Below are 24729 nucleotides of genomic sequence, written 5' to 3'. Positions count from 1 at the left end.
AATGAAAGTTGTTTTATTTCTAAGATGTCCTTTGCAAATAAACAAATAAGTTGCTATAATTCCAGCTATTTTCAATACCTGAATAGTCTATAGTGCTTTTTTATAAGATTGAAACTAAAAAGACAAAGCACTCAATAGTCTTTCAGTGAAATTAAATTGTTATTATTTATAGATAATTATGTGTCGCTAGAAATCGAATATCCTAAATAACGGAATTCATGGACGTTGAAAATAACAAAATGTAAGGGACCATAAGAGAAAAGACAAGTCGGAAGACCCAAGAAGGGAAAGGACGGGAGCAATCCAGAATAGAGAAAGATAGAAATGGAATGGATGGAAAAGGCTTTAACCTGAAAAGAGTCAGTATTCAATCAATAAGAATTAACAATACTTCGTTATTAACAGCAAGCTTATTAACTTATACTAATGCACTAAATGTGAAAACTATTTCGGAATAAATAAGACTTATAATAATTATTATCATTTATAATTATTTGCTGTTGCTTGGCTACCAATTCATAAGACAGGTGAAGTTACGACTGCAGTGCATTCGTTGAGAGTAGTAATAAGACCCAAAGCTCGAGCTCGTTCGCTCTCATAAGTAACTGGGAGCTTCTCAAAGCTCTTTTACTTTAATGTGATCGTAATTTAAAAACTTTATTAAAGAGTCGTATTGGAATTTTCTCCATGTATTCAATCTTCATAATTTTTTGAGAACAGTGCACGGAAAGAACAGGTTTATAATTCAGGCATGTAACTGTTTTATTAGAGTATACATTCATATTGCCATATTTCATGAAAAGTTAAATGTTTTCAGATCAGTGGTTTGTGATAATTTAAAATAATTACTGTTTTTTTTACCCCATTCATTATTTTTCTGATTCCTTAACTCATTGTTACTAATTCATTGTAGTATTGTATAATAGGAGTGTGTAGTATTGTGTAACTAATATAGCTTGTAATTATTTGTTAATTTGTATTACTTTTGATTTTCGGTTTTTATCTTACCGTTAAAAGTATCGTAAAATTATTGGAAACTTCACTGGTGAAAGTGTGAGATTTAAGTTCTGTTAATATTTATCATATTACTGTTTGTTTCCAATGAATAAATTTTAGTGAACAGAAATTTCAAAGGACGTTAAGCGTCGGTGGCACAATAGGTACAATCGTTGAATTTCGTCATGGTTACTTTGGTTCGATTCTCGCCTGCCACTCACTTACCAATGTGTTTTGGTTTTTTAATATTTTCTTATAAAAATCATAATAATTTATGTGTTTCACAAAAAAACTTATCTTAATTAATAAGAAATAAATGCAATAAACAAAGTTTAGTATTTACATAAACGTTTCTGCAGCTGAAGCCGAACTAGGAAGAACCTGTATTTCGACTTACAGAGCCCGTCACCTTACTTAGTACTTTTTGCCATATGCCATTTTCAAACTTGAGTTCGACCTCTTGTAGACAGTTAATCATTGTATTTGTGGGATACCATTACTAAGCCATTGGTTGGTGCTGCATTGATATTTACCATTGCCTCCTTAATATATTAGCATAGATGATTAATATTAAAGTTATAATTAGTTACCAATTAATAGAGCTACTTATATTGAGAAGAATCGGCAAAAAAACTCAACATAATCTCTTTTAAAAACTATTTCAGTAATACATGATAAAGTTACCTTAATAAAACTGTAAATTCATAAACTTTTGCATTATAAATTCACAGAATAATAATTCTACTAAGTTGCATTAATGGAAAAGTAAAATGAATTCTGTGACAAACTTAACAATAGCGCAAGAAGTATTCCTCCTCCAAATTCAGTTAAGTTTAAGGCTTCCAGTCTTGTATTCCCATATATCTGCCGACAACAATACATTGCATTCCGAAGTCGAAACCGAACAATTAAGCGGGACCTACTTTATGAATACATTCGTACTCCAATAGCGTGGCCTCCTATTTCGGCTGGAATTCATTTCAATGTTGTTGTCTTGATATAACGTATTACACTATTGTATTTAGGAATATGTACTCATGAGTAAGCTCATTGTCGCTCAGAGGGCAATGGAGAGGGCTATGCTCGGAGTTTCCCAGCGAGATCGAATCAGAAATGAGGAAATCCGTAGGAGAACCATAGTCACTGCCATAGGCCAATTGGTTGCGAAATTGAAGTGGCAGTGGGCATGGCGCATAGCTCGACGGACAGATGGCTGTTAGGGTAGTAAATGGCGACCACGTACCGGAAGGCGTAGTGTTTGTAGGTGAGTTTCAAGCCATCGTCAAATGTATATTCTACATATTCTTAATGCGAGTCGGATTTTCAATATATTTTCTCCTATACAAAAATTGTTTATTTCGTAAAGAAGTCGCAAATTCATAAAAGTTATAGTGACTCACCAACAACTGTTAAGTTGTATCTGAAACTAGTTGTCTGTGTGTTCCGAAAGTCTATCCTACACCTGTAGACGCCTTCATCTCTTCTCTTAACATCTCTTACGAGAAGAGACGCCGGTGGTGGTGACGTGGAGAAGTGGGCTCGTGGTCCAAACACCTCTGGCGCTGACCAATGACGAGCCTCTGACAGATGTTTGCCTCGTACGTCAAAACTGTAACAACAAAAATTTCTGTTAAAAAAATAGTTATCAGTATTTGCAGAGCTTGATGCTTTTTCTGTTGTATATTGTTTTTGCTTTAGATGTGCAGTTGTAAAAGGCTTTTTTTATGAAATAAAGGGACGAGACGAGCAGCACGTTACGTTACGTATACCAGTGGGAGGCTCCTTTGCACAGGATGCCGGCTAGATTATGGGTGCCACAACGGCAGCTATTTCTGCCGTGAAGCATTACTGTGTTTCGGTCTGAAGGGCGCCGTAACAAGTGAAAATACTGGGCAAATGAGACTTAACATATATATAACTTAATTCGAAGCGAAAGAAAAGAGAGCGGCAGTACAACTGTACTCGTTACCTTGAGACGTAAGATGTTAAGTCTCATTTGCCCAGTAATTTCACTAGCTACGGCGTTCTTCAGACCGAATGAGCCATGAAGCAGTGAAATAGGCGCCGTTGTGTTACCCATAAACTAGCCGGGATCCTGTGCCTTAGATAAATTGGAAGTATAAAACACTACATAATCAATCTAATATGATAGTTTTTCTGTCCCTCTTTTGGAACTCAAGTAATGCCGTAATGTAATTTTGGTAGTTAGAATCCTTAAAAATATTATGCCCCTTTCAAAGAACAGTTCGAATAGCTCGAATAGTTACAAACTGACTGAACGTAGGTTAAACAAATGACAACTCATATAGTTCAAATGTTAGTAAAAAACCTGTTGAAATATGGTTACTGTCATAAGGTTGTTTTATGCGTTTTTGGTTTTAAAGCACAGTAATCCGACGTGTCGACACTTTTGAGATTTTTTTGGGACTAATTTTTAAAAAATGCAAATGAACTGTAATTCTATCATAAGGTATACACACATAAAGGTATAACTAGGTACCTATTGTGGTCGTAAGTTGCAATTTGCTGAGACAATCTTCCCACCAAAGGATCTATCTTTTCAATAATATATATATAACAAATAAAAAACAAAAACAAACTTAGTTGAATGATGTGCGTAAGACACTTAATAGCAATACAAATGATTTAAGTTTTCTTTAGTGTTAATTCCGTCAATATTTGTCTTTAAAACAGTTCGATACGTGTTTCGCCTCTACACGAGGCATCCTCAGGACGTGTTGTCTCACCAAAATCTGGCACGAGACTCGTGAGAAAGAAGAAAACTTAAATCATTTGTATAATTATGGATTTCCGCAAAGTAACGCCTAATTCAATAAATTTACTTAATAGCAAATAAAAACAGCTTGAGCTCGAGGTTCCGGGTTTGAATCCCGGTAGGTGCAAGCATTATGTATGTATTTATATGCATATAAATGTGTATTTATATGTGTTTAAGTACGTATATCGTTGTCTTACACTCATAATATGCCTAGTTTAGGGCAAGATAATTTGTGTAAAAGTATGTCTACAATCAATGATTGAGAAACTTAAGTGGCAGAGAGATGGATGATGGGGCGTCCTCGAATGGCGACCACGTACCGGAAGACTCAGTGTTGGTAGGCCCCCACAAGATGGACCGACGATCTGGTCAAGAGGGCAGCGCATGACCGATCGTCGTGGAGTTATTTGAGGGAGGCCTTTGTCCAGCCGTAGACGTCTTCCGGCTGATGATGATGATGATGTTAATAATATTATTGTTAAATATTTCAAGACAACGTTATATTTAAAGATAGCACGAGTTTTATTTTGTTAACCTGATGCTGATTAACATATTTTTTCCTTGTGTGCGCAAACAATTCCTCACGCCACAATATTTCTCCAAAGTCATGTTGTTTTTATCTTCCAGTTTCATCACGTATTCCAGTTACGTACCGCCTGTCAGACGCAAGGCAATGAGCCACTCGGCATGCCTTTGTCAATTTACTAACCCACCTTTAGAGTTATGTATATGATCATTACTTCGTTTTTATGAACGTGCGGTTACAATTTTTTGAAGTAAAATATCTTTAGCAGTGACTTGAGGGTAACTCAGATTTTTCAGGAAATTCTATTTCGTCAATTGATAAGTGACCAACGAATCAACCGATTTTAACCGGCTTGGTGGCGATTGACGAAGTTTTTTGATGTTAAGAGCTGATTAGTTTTGAAAGTTATTCCAAAAAAAAACACAAATGTAAAAAAAAATCTAAGTTTTGAGATTTTTTTGTCGGTTCCGTTCAAAAGATATAAGAAATTTACATACATCCATACATACACATACACACACACATACACGCACACATTACACACATACATACAGACGTACGGACACCATCGCGGGAATAGTCAGGGAAACTTCCTACCTTAACACATCGAGATCTGAAGAAAGCTCGATTTTCGAAAAGGGGGGCATAAACCAATAACTTCCCGAATTTTTGAAAATTTTCAATTTTATTAGCGGGAAGTTAAAAATCAATTTTAGTTCCGAGAAAACTGCATTTTTGAGATGTTGAGAGTAGAGCGCTACCTCAACGCTTCTCTTTTGAGACGTGCAATAGGTTTGAGAATGGCTTTGTAAATAGCCATTTTGTTTTAATGCGTGAGTTTAGGTTTTCGTCTTAACAGCGAGTACAGATGTCAGGCTGTCACGCAAAAAAATCATATTTTTTTACACAAATAAAAATAAGTACTAAGATTTTCGCCCTAACAGACACTATAGATTGCTTGCTTGCTTGGTTTTTATAGCTAGTATATGGCTCTCACGTAAAACCATAACCAATATTTTTTTAAATAAAAGTACTAGTTAGTAAAGTTATAACTAAAACGTGTTGGGAAATAAATTGTTATTTTTAGTCGACTTCAAAAAAGGAGGAGGTTCTCAATTCTCGATTTTGATAGTTTTTTTTTGAAAGCTAAATACTAATTAGATAATATGCCTCTCAGTACAGTAAATTTAATAGTATCTATTAAGGATTTGGGTGTTGTATTTGATAGAAAACTTACGTTTATACCGCACATAGACTCTATTGTAAGCAGAGCCTCTAAAATGCTGGGATTTGTAATTCGCAATGGCAAAGTTTTTAGGAACTGGCGAACGAAAGTGATCCTATTTAAAAGTCTGGTTGTGAGTATTTTGGAATACGGCAGTACCGTCTGAAGACCACTACGCTTGCCATTGTCTCAGAATCGAAAGAATCCAGAAGCATTTTCTTTTTCACTTGGCTTTCTCAATGGGGAAATCTAGATCACTCGCAACATACTCCTGAATGACTTACATATTTTAATATACAAACTCTGAAACAACGTAGGGACATATTGGATTTACTTTTCTTATACAAAAGTATTAAGATAATTTATGACAACTCCGTTCTTGTGTCTATGTTTAATTTTAGAGTGCCTAGATGCCCACGTAAACCTGTGAACTTATTTGAATAACCTTCTCGCAGAACTATTTTGGGGATCAATTCACCTGTGTCGCGATTATGCAGAATTATAAATGACTATAAATGCTCAGTGATTCGTTGCCAAGGTTTCGCAAAAATGTAAAAAAATATATTGTAAATAAATAATTAATAAGTATTCTTTGACTTTGTTAACTTCCTAATTTCATTACATCATAGAATTATTGTTTTATAACTTATACTTGTTTTAAATAACTATTTCACACATAATTTAGCATGCGGTATTCACCTTCAAAGGTAATAATGCATTTAGTAATAAGACCCTTGTGAATAAGCATTATTATAAATGTAATATTGTAATTACCACTGGTGAATCTAAATAAATAAACAAAAACGCTGGTGCTTTCCGTGTGGTCCCATTGCAATGGGCCAGATCTAACAATGACATCCATGAGATAACCATAAAAGTCTTAAATTTGCTATAAGGTGCGCGACAAATTTACAAATAACTCAATATCGCGCCAACTGATTTCGACGATACATTCTAGTAGTAGTGATTTTTTAGTCCGGTGATATGTGCTTAAATCACACACGCGACGTGAGGAGGCGAGAGGCGAGAGTTGGGCCGTGGCGGAATGACACCTATTCCAAATTTATTAATTAGATTGTATAAAACTCGCAATTATTTTTACATGAATTAGAAAGTAAAGTTATAACTAAAAAGTAATGTGAAATATATTGTTATTTTTTGATGAACCATTCGATCATACAGTGAATGTTGCAAAACCAAACGGCTCGTCACATGTCATGAGCATTGACAGCGCAAATATTATGAATTCAATATTTTATTTTCTGATAATGTGCTACAGAATATTGAAACGTTGGCGCGCACTTTATATCAGAGCTCTGATTTTTTGGGATTTGATTAATTCTGACAGCTGCTGGTTTATTGATTTATATATTAATATATTTCTTTTTGTGCCTGTAACTGTACAAGGTTTCTATTTTTTAGACGCTTTTTATTACCTTCGCCTGTATGTGTGTTTGTTTGTAACCGGCTCATTTGGGCGAGATTTAGACCCACTTTAAACGTTCAGATTTCCTTCAAACTTTCCGAAGACCGATGATCATTAATTTGAAAAAAATATTCAATTTTTCAATTTGCGAAATAAGATTTTTTGATAATTTATATAATTTTCATCTGTCGTCTATATCTTATCTTTAACCGATTTATCTAACTATTAGTAAATTTTCGAATACCAAAGAAAATTAAGTATATTAAAAAAAACTTAAAAAACACGCTTTTATAAATAAACCAAACTAGAAATTCTATTAAACGCGTGTTTTTTAGTTTTTCTTAACGGCTATTTTTTAAATTATTAAAATATTCGTGAGACATTGTAACTTTTTTTTTTACTTTCACTTTGAATTTGACTCAGACCGATAAAACGTGATTTACTCACGTGTTAATAAATAAAGGTTTTTATTTTAGTAGTATTTCGGTATATATCAATGTAAAGGCTAAGAAAGGCGAGGGAGATAGACTCAAAAAAAATATGAGAAGGTAATTTGTATTCTTACGATAAAAAAATATCACAACTGTATCCTTATACAATCTATAATTCTAATCAGATAAAGAAAAAAATAAAAGATGCACTGACCCACGCATTGAAACTAAAATGGCAATGGGCCGATCATATATCACAAGTCACAGACAAGAGATGGACGATGACAACGAAATGGAAAGGGCCGGTGGGCATTAAAAAAGTTGGAAGACCATGTAAGAGGTGAGCTGATGATTTGATTGAATACGCTGATAAATACTGCTTAATATTGGGCAAAGACCGTGTGGTGTGGAAAAAAATGGAGGAGGCCTTCACCCAAACAGGGTTTCATACTACTAACTAAAATATTAATTATTAAGAAATAGACAAAACTTACTAACTTAAAACTTTTCCCCTTTTTTTAATTTTTATAATATTAGGCTTAAGTGAAGTGAAGTTTACTAATAATAATTATAAGTTTTGAATTTTTAAATTAAGTTTTGTATAATTATCTAATTTGGTACAAAGTAAATGTAATTTGGTACAAAGTAAGTGTTGGGTAATAAGTAAAGTGGTGAAAAGGATTTTTTACTTTTATTATTTTATTATCCTTGTAGAACTATTGCTAGGCAGATGGTAACGCATGGCAACAGGCCAGTCAGCATGTGGTGCTGAAAATAGAGAGTAATAGTTCACCCCTATTTTTCTCGATGCGTTCACAGCTTTTAAGTCGATATAGGTTAGGTAGATTATCTGAGGGGAGGCACTTAAATCTTGATGATTTGTAATAGAACAAAGTTAAAGGTACACTTATCGATAAAAAAATGTTTGCATTTATTTAAGCGTGTATATCTTAACCTTTACATTAATTACTTATTAATATCATTTTTATTTATTTATCCGAAAGAAAAAATCAATGTTAAAATAAGGATAATCACACATCTTTAAATATAATTTCATGCATTAATAATTTATTTGCAAAACTCACATGCCACTCATGATCGGCTTGCCAACTTCAAGACGATCGTGATCAGTTAGTAGAATTCATATAGCCGTGTTCTAGGGTGATTTTATTTTAATATGAACACTAAAATGGCTTATAAATAAAATCAGAGCTTTAATTTTTTTAAACTATAAGTAAATTGTAAGACTGTAGCTTATATTACTAAACATACCGCTTTAAATAACGCTGTTAATAACGCTGTTAAATAACGCTGTTAAATTATGTATGGAATAGCCTACAATCGATCTCGGAACTCCATCACAGGTACAACTAAAGCCATTTGCTCAAATGTGTTGGGGTCTAACGATTTCTGTTAACATATAGGAAGCATTAAGTTATGTGGTATTTTAGATTTATGATCGGCCATTTTGTATTTATATTAATTTTACGGATCTGCAATCACCTTAAATTCAGTTAAGTTAATCACTTAAGTCCTAATGATAATGCGTGTAATAACGTGCGGTTTTCAAAAAATTACACACGACCAAGTTGTGGAATAAGCTTCCTTATGCAATGTTTCCAGAACGATACGATATGGGTACCTTCAAAAACATCGCATAAACTTTTTTAAACAGCCGGCAACGCTCTTGTGATTCCTCTGGTGTTGCAAGAGACTGTGGGCGGCGGTGATCACTTAACATCAGGTAACCCGTACGCTCGTTTGTCCTGTCTTCCATATATTACAGTTTTATTGAGATCTACATTGGCTAATGCCGGAAGACGTCCACTGCTGGACAGAGGCCTCATCGGCAACGATCCTGTGATTCAAATGATGTTGCAAGAGAACTTAACATCAGGTACAGTCGTTTCTTCTCCTCTTTCGTAAAAAAAAGTTATATATGACACAAATGCTTACAAGAATACAATATGTTTAATTTTTATTTATATTATCACTATTACCTTATCCTGCAAATAAAGATAATTTGATTTGATGTAACTATACGTCTTTAAATCGCGACGAATTAAATTCATCGGCTAGTCGTAAGCGCGAACCATAAATCTTTAAGTCTGGTTAATTAACGAAAATAGATTGTCTTCAAATAAAACTCTTTCAAGTGGCAACGTCGCACACCCCCTTAATTCCGCACAAATTGAGTTGTATAGATGCAATCCAGGACTACCGACATGTTGGATACAAGGGGATTTGGTAAATCCTGGTTTTAGGACACAAAAGTTCGCTTCGTTGATTCGCTCAAAACGATCAGATTCGCCGGCGACGCTGCAAACCGCTGGCGTCGTACATTTTTTGTCCCCTACTATAAGTACACTTTTCAAATCGAAAATTAATAAAATAATAAAGTAATAAACAATACAATTTATTAAAATATTAAAGAAGACCCAGTTACTTCAAAATTATAAAAAATCTGAATTCTTATTTTCATAGTTTGCAGAAGCAAATTACATATGTTTACTATAATATTAATACTCATGTAATTATAATTTGAGTTTGTGTTAGAGTCCATTAATGACCCAAATGGGCCTTGAAGCGTTTACGAATAATTAATCATGCTTCGTCACCGTTTCCGCCTCACTTTCAGCGACCAAACTTGAACTATTGGTCGACATAGTCTCAAACGGCACGGTAAATGTTACCATTTGAATAAAACAAATAAATCAAATCACAATCCCTTATTACATTTAGGTCAAGATAATGTCTTAAGTATCAAAAGGTTTTTTCAGATGAAGCCACAACCTGAGAGTTGAACAGGATTTTAACACGATGTCAAACAAGATTTTATAACGATGCGTTACTCGAACGGTTGGCTCAGTTGGTTAGAGCACCGGCACGGAACGCCGGAGGTCGTGGGTTCGAGTCCCGCATCGTTCATAAGGTTTTGTTTTTCAAATTTTATTTGTGTAAGTTTTTTTCTTTTCACCATTTACAACCACTTCGAAAAAGGTATATTTTTAACGAGAAGAAATTGCAAGATATCCATTGCCACTCTTTTGAATCAATAGTTATAGCTTCATCGTCTTACAAATTATTTTAAGTACAATATAATATGTTAATTGATCCAACAAAAATACTCAAACGTCACATAGGTACCCATTGAAAATGCCAAATGAGTCAGTTAAAAAATTAATGTAAATTAGAAAATAAAGTTATAGAGTAATAGTAGATGCATCAATCCACACACTGTAAATGAATAAAGTTATTGCCAAATGTCATATGATCACACCCCATATTCGTTGTAAGCGACAAGATTTTTTAGCCCTCCAAAAAGTACTACATTCCAACTAAGACTCCCCCGCTTTGCTGTCTCAGATAACACCAGTGGAAGGCTCCTTCGGTCTGAAGGGCGCCGTAGTTAGTGAAATTACTGGGCAAATAAGACTTAACATCTTATGTCTCTAGGTGACGAGCACAGTTGTTGTTTTTGGAATCAGCTGAAGGTCCTGCTCGTCTCGTTCCTTATTTTCATAAAAAAAAGATAAACATGAATATAAGACAAATTGGCCGAAGATCAAAACCCTTTACTTTAGACATTTTATTCAAATAACACCTCGTATTATAAACCAATTATAAGAATGTGTCGCTCATACAATGAAATAGCCAAATTAGACATAGGTGTTTTCGATTCAAGTTTTCGTATTTTTTTTATAAACAGTGTAAAATAACTTAGTAAATGAGGAAATTTGTAGTTGATTTGATTTTTATCTTATTCGTGCTGTGCGACCCTGTAGGATTGCAATAAGGCTGTAATTTAAGTAAGGCTTTAGTTTAGAAATTATTGTAAACTGTTTGGAAGGCCTAAATAAACAAATAAAAAAAAAGTACGGTTATTTTATTCACTATCATACATTTATATATTATATTTAGTATTGTATATTTAAGTATATATATAATATTTAATAACTCTATTTTTGAAAACATGAAATAGAGTTCCCGATAATATATAGAATCACACAGACAGCACAGTAAGCACCCGTTAATATAAATGAAGAGAACTTACTCTTTACAATGGCAAAGATATTGTTTGATAGTGCAAGTAATTACATTGCAAGACATGTTTTTCTATAAGGCTGTTAACTAACTATAACAATAAACTTGATACCTATTGTTAAATTAAATAATGAACATGGAAACTTAAAAGTAAAGTCGTTGAATGTCTTAATACGAATGAGGATTTTAATTAGAGCCACGAGTCTTGAAAAGGTTTTAAATTCAGAATTATCATTGGAGTTTAAGGATTTATATCAATTACGTCATAAAAAACCTGAATCAAAAAGTGCAATTCAATTCCAATATGTAATATTGTTATAAAACTATGTACGGTTTTATTAAACACTTTAAATAACAAAATCGAGTTACAATAGTAACAAAAGTTTCTTATTGTTACAACGCGGCGCGTGTGCAGCAAACTGGCTGAAACAAATCTCTGCAGAAGTGGGTTATCCCTTCCTGTCTGTTTGTCAGGCATTTGTCTGCGATACCAACGTTGAGTTGATTCACAATCACCTAGTCACTAGCGCTAGTTACCACGCACTGTCTTGACAAAATAATGATATATAGCCCAATACTGCATGAAATTTTGATTCATCAATGTTTATTTTTATGCAAATAAGGGACGAGATGAGCAGAACGTTCAGCTGATGGTAATTGATACGCTCTGCCCATTACAATGCAGTGCCGCTCAGGATTCTCGGAAAAACCCAAAAATTCTGAGCGGCACTACAATTGTGTTCGTCACCTTGAGACGGAAGATATTAAGGCTCATTTGCCCAGTAATTTCACTAGTTACGGCGCCCTTCAGACTGAAATACAGTAATGCTTACACATTCCTGATGCACAGCAGAAATAGGCGCCATTGTGGTACCCATAATCTAGCCGGCATCCTGTGCATAGGACCCTCCCACTGGTGGTGTGTGGTAATCTAACTTATACTAAGGAGCTAATGCCATACGTGGCTATATAACAATAGATTCACTTTCCTTCTCTATCTTGCTGTTTCTCCATTAGAGATGTTCTTTTCTATGGTACGCTTTGTCTATACGTTAGTATATTATATGCTTATGGTACTTAGACATCGTGTTATTTTTTAAAGTAAAAAAAATCTTTAGAGGCGTTGAGCATTTTTTTGGAAAGGGTATAAAATTTTAAGCTCGCGTCAGGACAAGTGACCTGATCGACAATTCGTAAGACAGTCCTTGACATTATGGATGAAAGTTGATTTTCGCTGAGAGGTAAACTTTTAAAGTAAAGTTTTTTATGTTATATAAATTGTGATTTTTGAGTACGATAGCGCAATAAATGAAAATCGTATTTAACCACATAAATGCTAGTACTTTTAAACTGATAAATAAAGCAATTTGTGCCAAATTATTACCCTTACCATTCCAAAATATTCAAAAATGCACAACGTCATGTACGTTCAAGTTTTCATTTCTGCCCGCACTCCGGGGAGTGCAAATTATATTATATTCTTTTATTTTAATTTTATTGTCATCATATAACAATTTAAACTTACTTTCTATACATATGATATATTTAAAAATCAATGTAACATAATATAAAAAATAGAGTTCCACAGGCGTAGGTTCACGAAAATTCTGCCGGTGGTTAGGGCAACAATCTGAGGTAATTCCGCACGATGCGTTCCCAAAACAACTGCCTTCTGTACCTGACCCTTAACCCAGTTATTAAGTGAGAGCCTCTTGAGATAATGGTCGAGGGTCTTTGCTATTAGACTCTTTTGTTGAATCAACATCCCACATGAAACTAACCTCGTGTGCTAGATCTATGTAATTCCACAATTTGTCTATCTCAGCTTTCACAAGGAACGGTGATATCAACAATAAATGCCCGACGCTCTAACCAATCTACCAACACAATATCAGGCTTATTGTCCATGAGGAACATTATTATTTACTATATTTATAATCAATTAAAATGTACTTTTATCCCCGTTTTTATGAGTAACAGCTACAATAACATTAGAATACAAAGTAAATTTCGCCACTATATACAAGACTGTAATAGATCAGATGGGACATTGGGTGATCCGGAAAACAAAAGACCCCGGTGCGAATCCAGATGCCGTTTTACTTTTTTTTTGTTCAAGTTTTGTGCATTCTTAAAAATCCAAGCAAACTCGGTCGTCCAGGTAATACGAGTATATAAAGTACCAAAAAATTAACTTTGACTTTGACGTTAAAGGTATGAAATACAACCAATGAAAATATTATTATAGCGCGTAATTTAGTTAAATAACTAAATAAGCAGGTGCCTGGAGCAGTAGACATCGTAATAAATTTCGAATCCCGTTTTTGATACCTATGTTCTCCATGCATCATATTAATATCATCACTATCAATCCTAAACACACATATAGTACAACCGGCAATGCGGTAATGATTGAATCTGAGATCATTTATATAATTATTTGTCTAGAAAGACTGTGACAGCTGTGAAAACGTCAAAAAAATTGAGGTTTACAGCGAACCTTTATTTTGAGCAATGCTGTCAAAGCGACAAACAAATCGCGAGTGTAAGACATAGCTTGTCACGCACACTAACGTATATAACCTGGCCTGTTTTCATCGCTTGTCTAGCAGCAAGATACTCTATCTAGACGTATAAATTATCTAAGGATTACATATTACTGACAATTCATATTTCCAAAACAACTCCAAATTTACGGGCAATTTCGTGTTTCAGGGTTCGTAAAACTTAAATACATAATACAGCGAATACTCTCCTGTCCAGTTATTATTGTGTGCGAACGCGGCACCACGCTAACGCCATAACTTCAAAACACCGTTCAAAACTCCACTCGCAGCGATATTACATTCGAGATACGCTTTGAAATTGTTGCATTTTTATTTTTTGATTTGTATAGGTGAGAATATTTGCATACTGCAGCTGAAGCATAGGTTTTCATAAAGCAAGATGCAGAAATAATATTACGAAATGCAGTGATAGTAATTATCGAAATGGAATGGCGAATACATCGCGGAATCTTTAAAATAAAAACCAATATATCGAATATGAAAAATAAGAATTGCTTTTAGAAGTGAAAACTTTTATTATAACGTTGTGAATTGAAAGTCGATGAAACGAAAAAGCACGACAGCAAAAAGAGACAGACACATAAATTCATAAGATTTAACGTGTGAGAAAATGAGATAGGAAGCATTATACAGTGTTTTGTTACCACGCGATCATAGTTGATGAAGAGATTGTCATATGTATGACGCGACGTATTACTACATAAACACCAGGAGAACATAAATATGGAAGCGGTGATAGTAATGTCATTCATAGCGTTTGAAATCATGTGTCATCCTAGCAACATGTACCAGGACTTCATATGCAGTTTAGAGGAAAGAAAGTACAATGCAGGTTTCACTTCTGACGTGTGTATTTTGTACGCATGCAATTTATTTTTTAATTTCATGCAAGTCGTTGAATGGAAATATATAATTGCATTAATAATCTGTAAGGGTCTCTATCAGCTGCACGGCATTATCCTATTCGTTTCTCTAATGTATTGTGTTTTCAAAATTTTAACTCTAAATAATATATAGTTCGTTGCTTCTTATAACATAATATTGTTGCGTAGCAACGCTTCGACGTATATGACGAGAGTGTCAAATTTAATATCGCGCAGCAACGTAAATGACGAGAGTGTCAAACTTCAAGACATTGTTAATTTCAACAGCTCCGTCAGCAATACTCGTAGCTCAGCGGAAAAGTGTTTACACCTACCAGTGTATGGATTTTTTGGGTTTTGTAATGTTAATGGAAATTTCTAGTAAGTTCAAGATCAAATCGAAGAGAGTAAAGAGGATGGAAAATGTGTAAGCAGGATAACAATAGTTAAAAGAAATTTCTAGTACAATTTAAATTTAAAGATGGAATGGGGGAATCATTTTGAAAATAGAACAGATCCGGGGGTATATAAGCCGTACTAAGCGTGGCCTACGGCAGTTCTAGTTCTGACTCGAAAGTGTTAAGGAAGAAGAAGAAGAAAAGAAGAAGTAGTGAAAAGTGCCAAGTGATCCAGGAGAAGAAGAAGCTAGAAGAGACTTAGTGTTCGGTGCGGTGTGACGCGTTGAATGTACCGCCGCCCACGGGAGGAACAGCGGCAGACCGGCGAAGTGCAAGTTCTGAATAAGTGAACCCAAATAAAGACTCGTTCCTATAAGCGGAGTATTATTTCCATTCCCTGACCCACTCCCGTGTCAATATTAAACCTACTTATCTTATATGTATTCTCTTATTTCACGTTATGGTACCGTATGTGGCATGTGCATTCACATGATATTTTTATTTATTTATCATGTACCTATAGGCTGATGCTATTTTTCTACTGCTGATGTTATTTTTTTTATCAAATTCAATTACTCAAGTTGACTTACACAACTTAATCAATAGATTCAGTATTTCTTCTCCAGATATCGGAACTTGCTTTGCAAATTCATCCTTTTCACAACTTGGGTGTTCAATTAGTATTATTTCCATCGCATAGGTTCTATCTTTGCCTTTTTTGTGCGCTATTGTTTTAAATACTATCATCATATTCCAAATAATAGTAAGCAGAGTAATAATCACTAAATCAATTAGGTTTTACGTACTACTAAAATCTAAAAAACTCTATTGATAACGTCTAATTTATTCCTTTTTCTTGCATTTTTTATTGTATTTACTATCATAATATTCTAGGCTACAACAGACAAAGTAATAATAATATAAGTAATAATAACTTGGGTTGAAAAATTTCAAAAGTAAATGTTAGAAATCAAATTCTAAAATTTTCCATTACTTGCAAACGTAAAAAGTCTCTTCATTCGCACCCTACCTCTTAAGAAATTGAAATTAAAAAAAAACTTTATTCACTGTAAAACTTTATCAGTTATTTAGTGCAAGTCAGGATGAAGTACAAAAGTTACAATAGCATTCAAATGAGTATAGTAATATTCATTAACCATAAATTTTGAAACATTAATCCCAACTATCTTTATCATTCAAATAATCCTTCACATTATAATAGGCCTTAGAGAATACATTATTTTGTACGATACATTTAAATTTTTTAATTGGAACATTTTAATATCATTCGCGAGTTTATTATAAAATAAAATACAGTCCACTTTAAAAGATTTAGCAATTTTACGGAGCAAAATAGATGGAATTGCGAGTTTATGTTTGTTTCGAGTATTGAAATTATGTACTGTATATGTGTATATGTGTAATGTTATGAACAAAAACATTAGATTAAATATTTCACCTCCAAAACAATACTAGACAATAAGTACCAACCCTTCCAATAATCGAACGCGCCATAAATAACGGTAGAACTCCACAAATTAATCCAACCTGTTTATAAACTACCCTAATCCCTAAAAACCAATAAACTAACTGGCGTACAATTTAAATTAGCATAATATTACGCTAGGATAATCCCGCCATATTGGGAGCGGCCGGCCGGGATGACAGTAACATCTATCCTGATTTAACATGCCTCACTTTATTGCTTTTAGCTTATTAGTAAAATTATACAGGGATAATATAATTAAGAGCTTGAACTTTTCAATTATTTAGCCATATTTGGATAAGCTATTTTCTTATCCATTTTGTTAATAGATGAAAAGATTGGCAGTTAACATTAAATAGTAGATTTTACAACGAGTGCACAAAAAGAAGCATTTGTATCCGAGAATTTTAGCGGCCCGAGCCGAAGGCGAGGGCTGATAGTAATGTCGAGGATGAAAAGGTTTTGTGGACGAGTTATAAACTCTGCTTTTCATTTTAATTGCGAGGAAATAAAACAGTAGTATAACATGGACATTTTTAACAATTTTAGGAATTTTGAAGAAATTTTAAGAAATTAATAAACGCACGAAAAAACAAGACCTGTTTTCCGCCGCTTTTTTCTTAATCTTACGACATTGAAATTAGGCTTGGGCTCCAGACCTATACAGCCTACTATTGAATTAATTTGGTAATATATTTTTTAAATTACTTAAATAACCTACCGTATTTTAATTTAAATTTTATTATCTTTTATGTCTTAAAAACACATGAGGCAAATAAATTAAAGTATATATTAAAAAATATCAAATTCTATCTCTGAACTTTTTATTGTGTTTGGCTGTGTGGCTCTTTTTCTTTGCCTTAATATAGACACATTAGTGAGTAGATCCTTTTGTGCACTTGTGCACAAAAATCGAATTTGTGTACAAATAAGCAATTTCAGAGCATGAGAAGTGAAAATGTTGTTTTAATTTCGAATAAAAATATTTTTGACAAGACTTACCATATTGAATCTAAAGGCTCATCTGATTAAAAGATATACCAAAACCGAGTGTGCCGTAATGCACCCTAGTCTGTCAATCCAGTTCTGATCCTTATTTTGTTTATAAGACGGTTTATTTTACATGGTCTTATAGCTTGTTTTATTAACATTCTGAAACATTCACTCAAATCATTCTAATTTTAAGAAATTCATTATTACACGTAAAATAAAACGTATTAACAGTACGCTGCGCGAGCGCCTAAATCATATCATATAAAAGTGTTCTAATAGTGCCTATACGTTTCCGGGGTCAAAAATTGGTGAATGACTCGCAATATTTTACAGAAATCAATGCCTACTATTTTACAAGGTGGGGTAGGTGGCTTATTATCCCAATTCCTCAGAACAGCCGTTCTAGATTATGATGTCACCCAAGACTTCGAAGAGTATCCTCGATAACCTCACAATTCATATAGTTATTACAATGTCAGCCGATTAAACTCAATCATTATATCTTTCGTTACTTTGAATATTGGACAATATGAGAGAATAAATTATTGAAAATAAGTTTAAAAAAAATCTTATAACTATATTTACGATACTATGATTACATTAAATTAACACATTCCTTGCTCACCACTCGGATCCGAGCGAGCGTCCCGTTCATATTGTAGTAGACATCTAAATTGCCGGGGTTTGAGGCGAGTCAATTTTTGCTTTGTGCGGCAACTCTGGCAATATAGTCAACTTACGAAAACGAGTATATTATAAGCATATTTTCAAACATTCATATGTAAGTAGGTTCCCAGCTATTATTTTTATTTATTTTGTTGGCAGTGAATATGTTAAAACTATAATTATGGGGAAGGGTACCACGAATAATGGCAGCATTTCCGCGTTGGATAGGAAGGCTGATTCATTGACCGAAACAGCAGCCAGTGCTAGGGTTTCCAGTATCCCCACCCAGTATGACTCACTGAGACCGACATATTTGAGAGAATTCAATTTGGATTAACTGACTTCTATATTAATTTGAAAAATTCGTGTTGTAATTAAAGTCGAACCTTCGTCAAGCCTTTTATCAGCTTTGAGTTACTTCATAATTCGGGTCCATCCATTAGTGCCTCAGATAAGGATTTATGAGTGTGTAATATAATTATTCTATTTCAAATTATTACGTGGCCAAAACCCCTACATAACATTTACTATATATATATATATTATTATTTAAGAATAGATTTTTTTATACAAGTAATTAATTGCATTCATTATATACACAATAATAAATATCTTTTTATTTGTTTAAAATGGTAATAAATAAATACTTTTGAACGACGATATTATAGAATTAGAACAGGTTTTGAAACCATATTTTAAAGGGATTAACAGATTGATATTTTATTTAAAATTAAATGAAAATCTTCTTTAGTATAAGTCTTTAGTCTTGGCTAGGATAGTATTATTTTTGTTATTTAAATTGAAATAAGAATAAAAGGAATTGTAGTTGAAAAAATTTCTCAGACGATAAAGCAGTAAATGTTGATTGAAAATAGTGGCAATGAGTTTCTTCCCACTTCTTCTCGACGCTCAACCTTTTCCGAAATGGCGGTAAATGTATAAAAGAAATGAACACTTGAAAATCATAAATGTCATTTGCTTGACCTACATATATATATATATATAAAGTGAATTTGATTTGATTTGGAATTTATAATTAACAATCACAAAGATCGAACGACCACAAGCGGTATATTATCCATGTACATCATAAGTTAAATCACCTAGCTCGCGTAACCATTAACATCGGGTAAACGGCATAAAAATGAGCGTTAATTTCCTTAAGTCTCAAATTTATTAGCCCCCGACGTATAACGGTGGGAATTAAGAACACACACTACTTCCGCAGTTCCCGAGCTGGCCTCATCAAGTTGAGCACGCGACTTGCAAACTCGTAAAGTTCATGCTTTAGTTAGTTGTAGCTTAAAATATAACCTTTCGCAGGTAATAACGTGTACTGTATTGTAGTTGGGTTAAATAATTAAAAGCTTTCAAAAGTTCTGAGTTGTTTTGTCTGACCTAATAATAATTTCGGCACTGAAATGCTGTATTTGGCAGTATTTCTTTGATGATTTAAATGGTATAAATTATAAACTTATGATGTTAAGTTTGACTCTTAACTGCTCGTACCAACATAAGCTACATAAAAATCTAAATTGAAAGGAATAATGAAACAATTTGTTATGTTTTTGAAGTGACAATCCACACTTCTAGGATTAATTACACAAATATAACTGACAACACAAATTTTATGAACGATGCGGGACACGAACCCGCGAATTCTCGTATTCCACTGAGCCAACCGTTTTAGTGACGTCACAAGGATACGTATCGTTCATAAATCTTGTATGCTTTGTTCACCTCTCAGGTTGTGGCTTCATCTACAGGATCTACTTTACAGTCGATAAACTGCTCAACTTAACCTGCCAATATTTGCAAATTAGGAAATTGACTTGAGATGTCGCTCTTGCAAATCTAAACAATTTGTTATGTTTCAAAAGTGATAACCCACACTTCTGGGATTAATTACACTTACAAATAATTATGGTTGGCTCGGTTAGAAAGAGCGCTCGCACGGAACGGGAGAGGTCGCGGGTTCGAGTCCCGCATCGTTAATAAAATTTTGTTTACAGTTTTATTTGTGATAGGAATAATTAGAAATGTTATAAGTGCAAACTCCTTGCAAGTCTTTTTCTCTGCTGTGGAGGTCCGCCACATATCCAGGTGGTGGATATGATATCCTAACTTGTGGCGTGCTCTATTTATGACGCCCAGTTTCTTCGAAGCCAATTTGGCTTTGCTCTCCAGATGGCCGCGGAATTGGCAGTCGCTCGAGATTTCGAGACCAAAAGTCTGTCTTCTCGGCTATCACCTATACATCCTACTAATACATTACTGCGTAGACTTGCAACGCTCCTGAAAAATGCCTCCTAAATGAATGAAAAATGAATCCCATAGGAAAAAATGATCACCATATATTTTACCATAAAATGTAGCAGTTTAGTAATAAATACTTACTTGTAAAATACTTACTCGCCAAATTCTGAAACGAGACCCGTCGCGTTTGGTGATTGAACGTCTCCTGAAGATGCCTCATCAACACTCAAGAAAAACTCATTTTGATAAATATCCGCAAAATGACGCCCACTGAAAATTCTCTTAAAATGTAATGTTTAAAAAGCTTCGAAAAAAAAGGGGTTCGAACCCACGCACCTACCCTCAGGAACCTTGCTTAAATCTGGCGCCTTAGACAACTCGTCCAACTTCAATTGAAAGTAGTTGCTGAAATTAATGATTCATCTTCACCCCAACTCCGCGGCCGTCTGTAATGCGACATGCGATAGACGGCTATAAACTTATAGCGACGTAATAAGAGTTTCACTTTAAATGGTCAGCATTGGATGGTTTGACTCTCAATTCTTTTATCATTCACTTATTAATTAAACAACAGAATCAGCTCGCGATATCATTAATGTATTTGGAAAAAATATTATAGTCTGAAGTGAAACGTGGACTTGAAAAATAGAACCCAAAGCACACCAGCCACTAAGGTAAGTATTGTAGAAGCGATGATGATGAATTTGAATACCATGGTAGAAGTCGATTTGAATCAAACTACCAAGGAAGCAGCGGCAAGGTTTGATGTAAGCATACCCACGATATTGACCAAAGCATCAATTCAGGGTGGCCCATAACTTAACTGACCTACGAGAGAGACGCACACTTTGAAGTTTGCCTTACCGTGTTGAATAGGCTCAGAAATGATGAGATTTTGGGGTGTTTTTGACGTTTGATGAAGAGTGGAGTAAAAGTGAAGTGACTCCAGTTTAAACGCCGCAAAATTAACCGCCGCCCAAAACCAAAGTTTTTTTTGTGATAATAAGGGCTGAGGTACACCCTGTCCATTACAATGTAGTGCAGCTCAAGATTCTTGAAAAATTTAAAAATTCTTTGCGGCACTAAGTACAATAGCGATCGTCACCTTGAGACATAGATGTTAAGTCTCATTTGCCCAGTAATTTCACTAGCTACGGCGCCCTTCAGACCGAATGCATACACATTACTGCTTCACAGCAAATATAGGCGCCATTGTGGTACCTATTATCTAGGAGGCATCCTGTGCATAGGAGCCTGCCACTGGTAACCATAGGTACCCATAGAAAAGATGGTGAAAATTTTTACGTGGTAATTTCAAATTTAAATGTAATTATTCAAAATAGGATTAAAAATCACTTATTGAACGTCAAAAGCTACCACCTATTCGAAATAGTGTGCCTCAGACCTGAGAAGAACGGGCAAAACAAATACAAGAGCCCTATTTTTAAGAAGAAGAATATCAAGAATCAATATAAAGTGACTTCACAGAGTTTGTTGTGTCCAGGTCGCCAATATTCTAGCACAAACGCATTAAAAACTTACCCATCTTATCATGCTGAGATGGCAGAAATTTATAGATCATGATGGTAAATAAAGCAAAAATATTTTACCTTACAAAAAATATTTTAAGTTTTGAGTACAAAACAACAAATTCATACATTAACCCCTAATATATAGAATTGGATTCGTTACAATAGCCTAATGTATGTTAAAGCAAACGATGTACCAAATTATTGTGAGCCGCTCCATTAGCATAGATTTATTTTAAAGGTTCACGTGAAAGTCTAAGGGTAGTAACACACTAAACGATAAAAATGTGTTTTTTTGTAGGTCATAAAGTTTTATTCGTCAAGTCGTGTTGATGCGTAAATAAAATATAATAATAACAAAACAAAATTGTATAATTAGCATGGGATGGAATTGGGTATAGTTTTAATATTAAAGTTTTGCTTTCACATGTTTTTGTAACATATAAATCATGTTACAAATACATTAACTTTAAACAAATCTTTAAATTACAATTTCTACTAAACTTAAGTTATTTTTGAAGTTCCTACTGTAATATTAAGATAATCTATTAATATTTTTATTAGAAGTCTAACAGGCTAGATATACAATAACTACTATAAATACGTATAGTTTTTAATTTCGTATGTTTACTAATATGTCTAACTTATTAGATATGCATAGCGTTGCACGTATTTATTAACCGACTTCAAAAAAGGAGGAGGTTCTTAATTAGTCGGTTTTTTTTTATTATGTTTGTACCTCAAAACTTTTGACTGGGTTAATCGATTTTGATAATTCTTTTTTATTTGAAAGCCAGATCCAGATCTGACGATGGCATCCATGAGAAAAATCATAAAAGTCTTAAATTTGCTATTCATACGTAAAGCAAATTGGATGATAAATTAACGAATAACTCAATATCGCGCCAATTGATTTCGATGATCCTTTTTTTATTGGATCCTTTACAATACTTCAAAGATAGTTTGGTGAGAGTTTGGTCAGGTTTTGATTACGGAATCCACGGCAAATTAACGGAACTTTTCAATTAAGCGCTTACATTCATTGCTGTATTGAAAAATGTTGTATATCTGCACATATTTAGACAAGTTGTTAGTTAGAGTACTTCAAATTCACTAAAAATCAAAAAATAAAAAAAATAACAAAAAAACAACCGACTTCAAAAACACTTTTCCAAAACAATAGATATAGGTAATATGCACTAAAAAGTATAAAAATAATTGCGTGTTTTTATACAATCTATGTGTGTATATATGTTTTTATATATATGTATACAATAGTGTTTTTGAAGTCGATTGCTTTTTTGTTATTTTAGTTTAGCAATTCAATTTAAATTAAAGGGTTCAATAATATATTTTTTAATAATAATATGTTTGTTTAAGTATATTGTATTAAATATATGCCTAGGTTTGGGGCAAGATGATTTGTATTATATTATATATTACAATCCGACAGTGTGTACCGAGCCTTAAGCTCTCCACCTCCATTAGAGTGTACAATTAAGTGAACAACGTTGTTTGTAGCCGCTCTAGATACTTACTACTGTTTACTTTTGATATTTATTACGTTTGTAATTGAATACATTGCTAAATAGACTCATCACTAATTGATACTGTTTATTAAATATCAAAATAATAATAAAAAAAGTGTGCGTGTACTTATGTATGCACACAAGAAGTTATATTTCTTTGGCCTAACGAAGCAAAAATCATTAAAATGATTTAATCCTCGCGCTATTCTACGTTTCTAGAAAGAATGATGCTGTATGGACTTGAACACTTTGCCTGTCCTAATGATGGATGAAGAATCCAAACAAAAAAATAACGAATGACGCAAATGTCAGAAAATTTTAATAACCAACTCCAATCTGTTACTTTTGTGTTACAGTGATTCGCACGCATCTTAAAGTTTCACTGTTATCATTTTTTCATAACGCGCCTAAAGAAGTATCAGTTCAATAAAATCAAATCAAGTCAAGAGTGAGTTTAATTTAAAAATTAAAATAAAATGGTTGCAGAAACATTGTTTAGCGAGTTAAATAAAGCGAAATATGTTTAATGTTCTTAAATCAGTAAAAACATTCAATAAATAGTTATAATATTTAAAATATTATAATTAGTAATAATTGAGCGCAAAAAAAGAATGCTGGGAGAGTTTCTTGCGCCACTTCTTCTCTCTCAGAGCGCCATTTGTTTCCGAAGCGGTAGTAGTATCTAGTAGTTATTAGAAATGACATCAAAAAGAATTCTAAAGGAATCAATTTTGGGAAAATTAATGCCTTTTATGCCTTTCATTGTGTAGTATTGATACTTTTTATATAGTAGAGGAGAACAAACGAGCGTACATGATGTTAAGTGACCACCATTGCCACCATTCTCCTGCAATAGCATAGGAATAATAGGAGTGTTGCCGGCCTTTAAGGAAAGTGTAGTTCTTTAAAGGTACCCATGTATTATCATTCCGGTAACACCGCACAAGGAAGCTCATTTCACAGCTTTGTAGTACGAGGAAGAGAGTTCCTTGAAAACCGCACTGTCGAGTACGGT

At 33.7% G+C, this 24729-nt stretch overlaps 1 protein-coding gene across 1 annotated transcript in view; it reads right to left on the bottom strand.

Moving 5' to 3' along the window:
• The window catches only part of LOC126969156 (nephrin-like), a 570056-nt gene that overhangs the window by 168394 nt on the left and 376933 nt on the right, over positions 1–24729 (bottom strand). Inside the window, exon 4 of the mRNA XM_050814479.1 lies at positions 2397–2605. Coding sequence (XP_050670436.1) covers positions 2397–2605 — 209 coding nt within the window. The remainder of the gene's footprint in view (positions 1–2396; positions 2606–24729) is intronic.

Source organism: Leptidea sinapis, chromosome 17 (assembly GCF_905404315.1).
Source record: "Leptidea sinapis chromosome 17, ilLepSina1.1, whole genome shotgun sequence".
Lineage (NCBI taxonomy): Eukaryota > Metazoa > Arthropoda > Insecta > Lepidoptera > Pieridae > Leptidea > Leptidea sinapis.
Note: the sequence above shows the minus strand (reverse complement) of the source record. Positions and strands in the feature narration are given on the sequence as shown.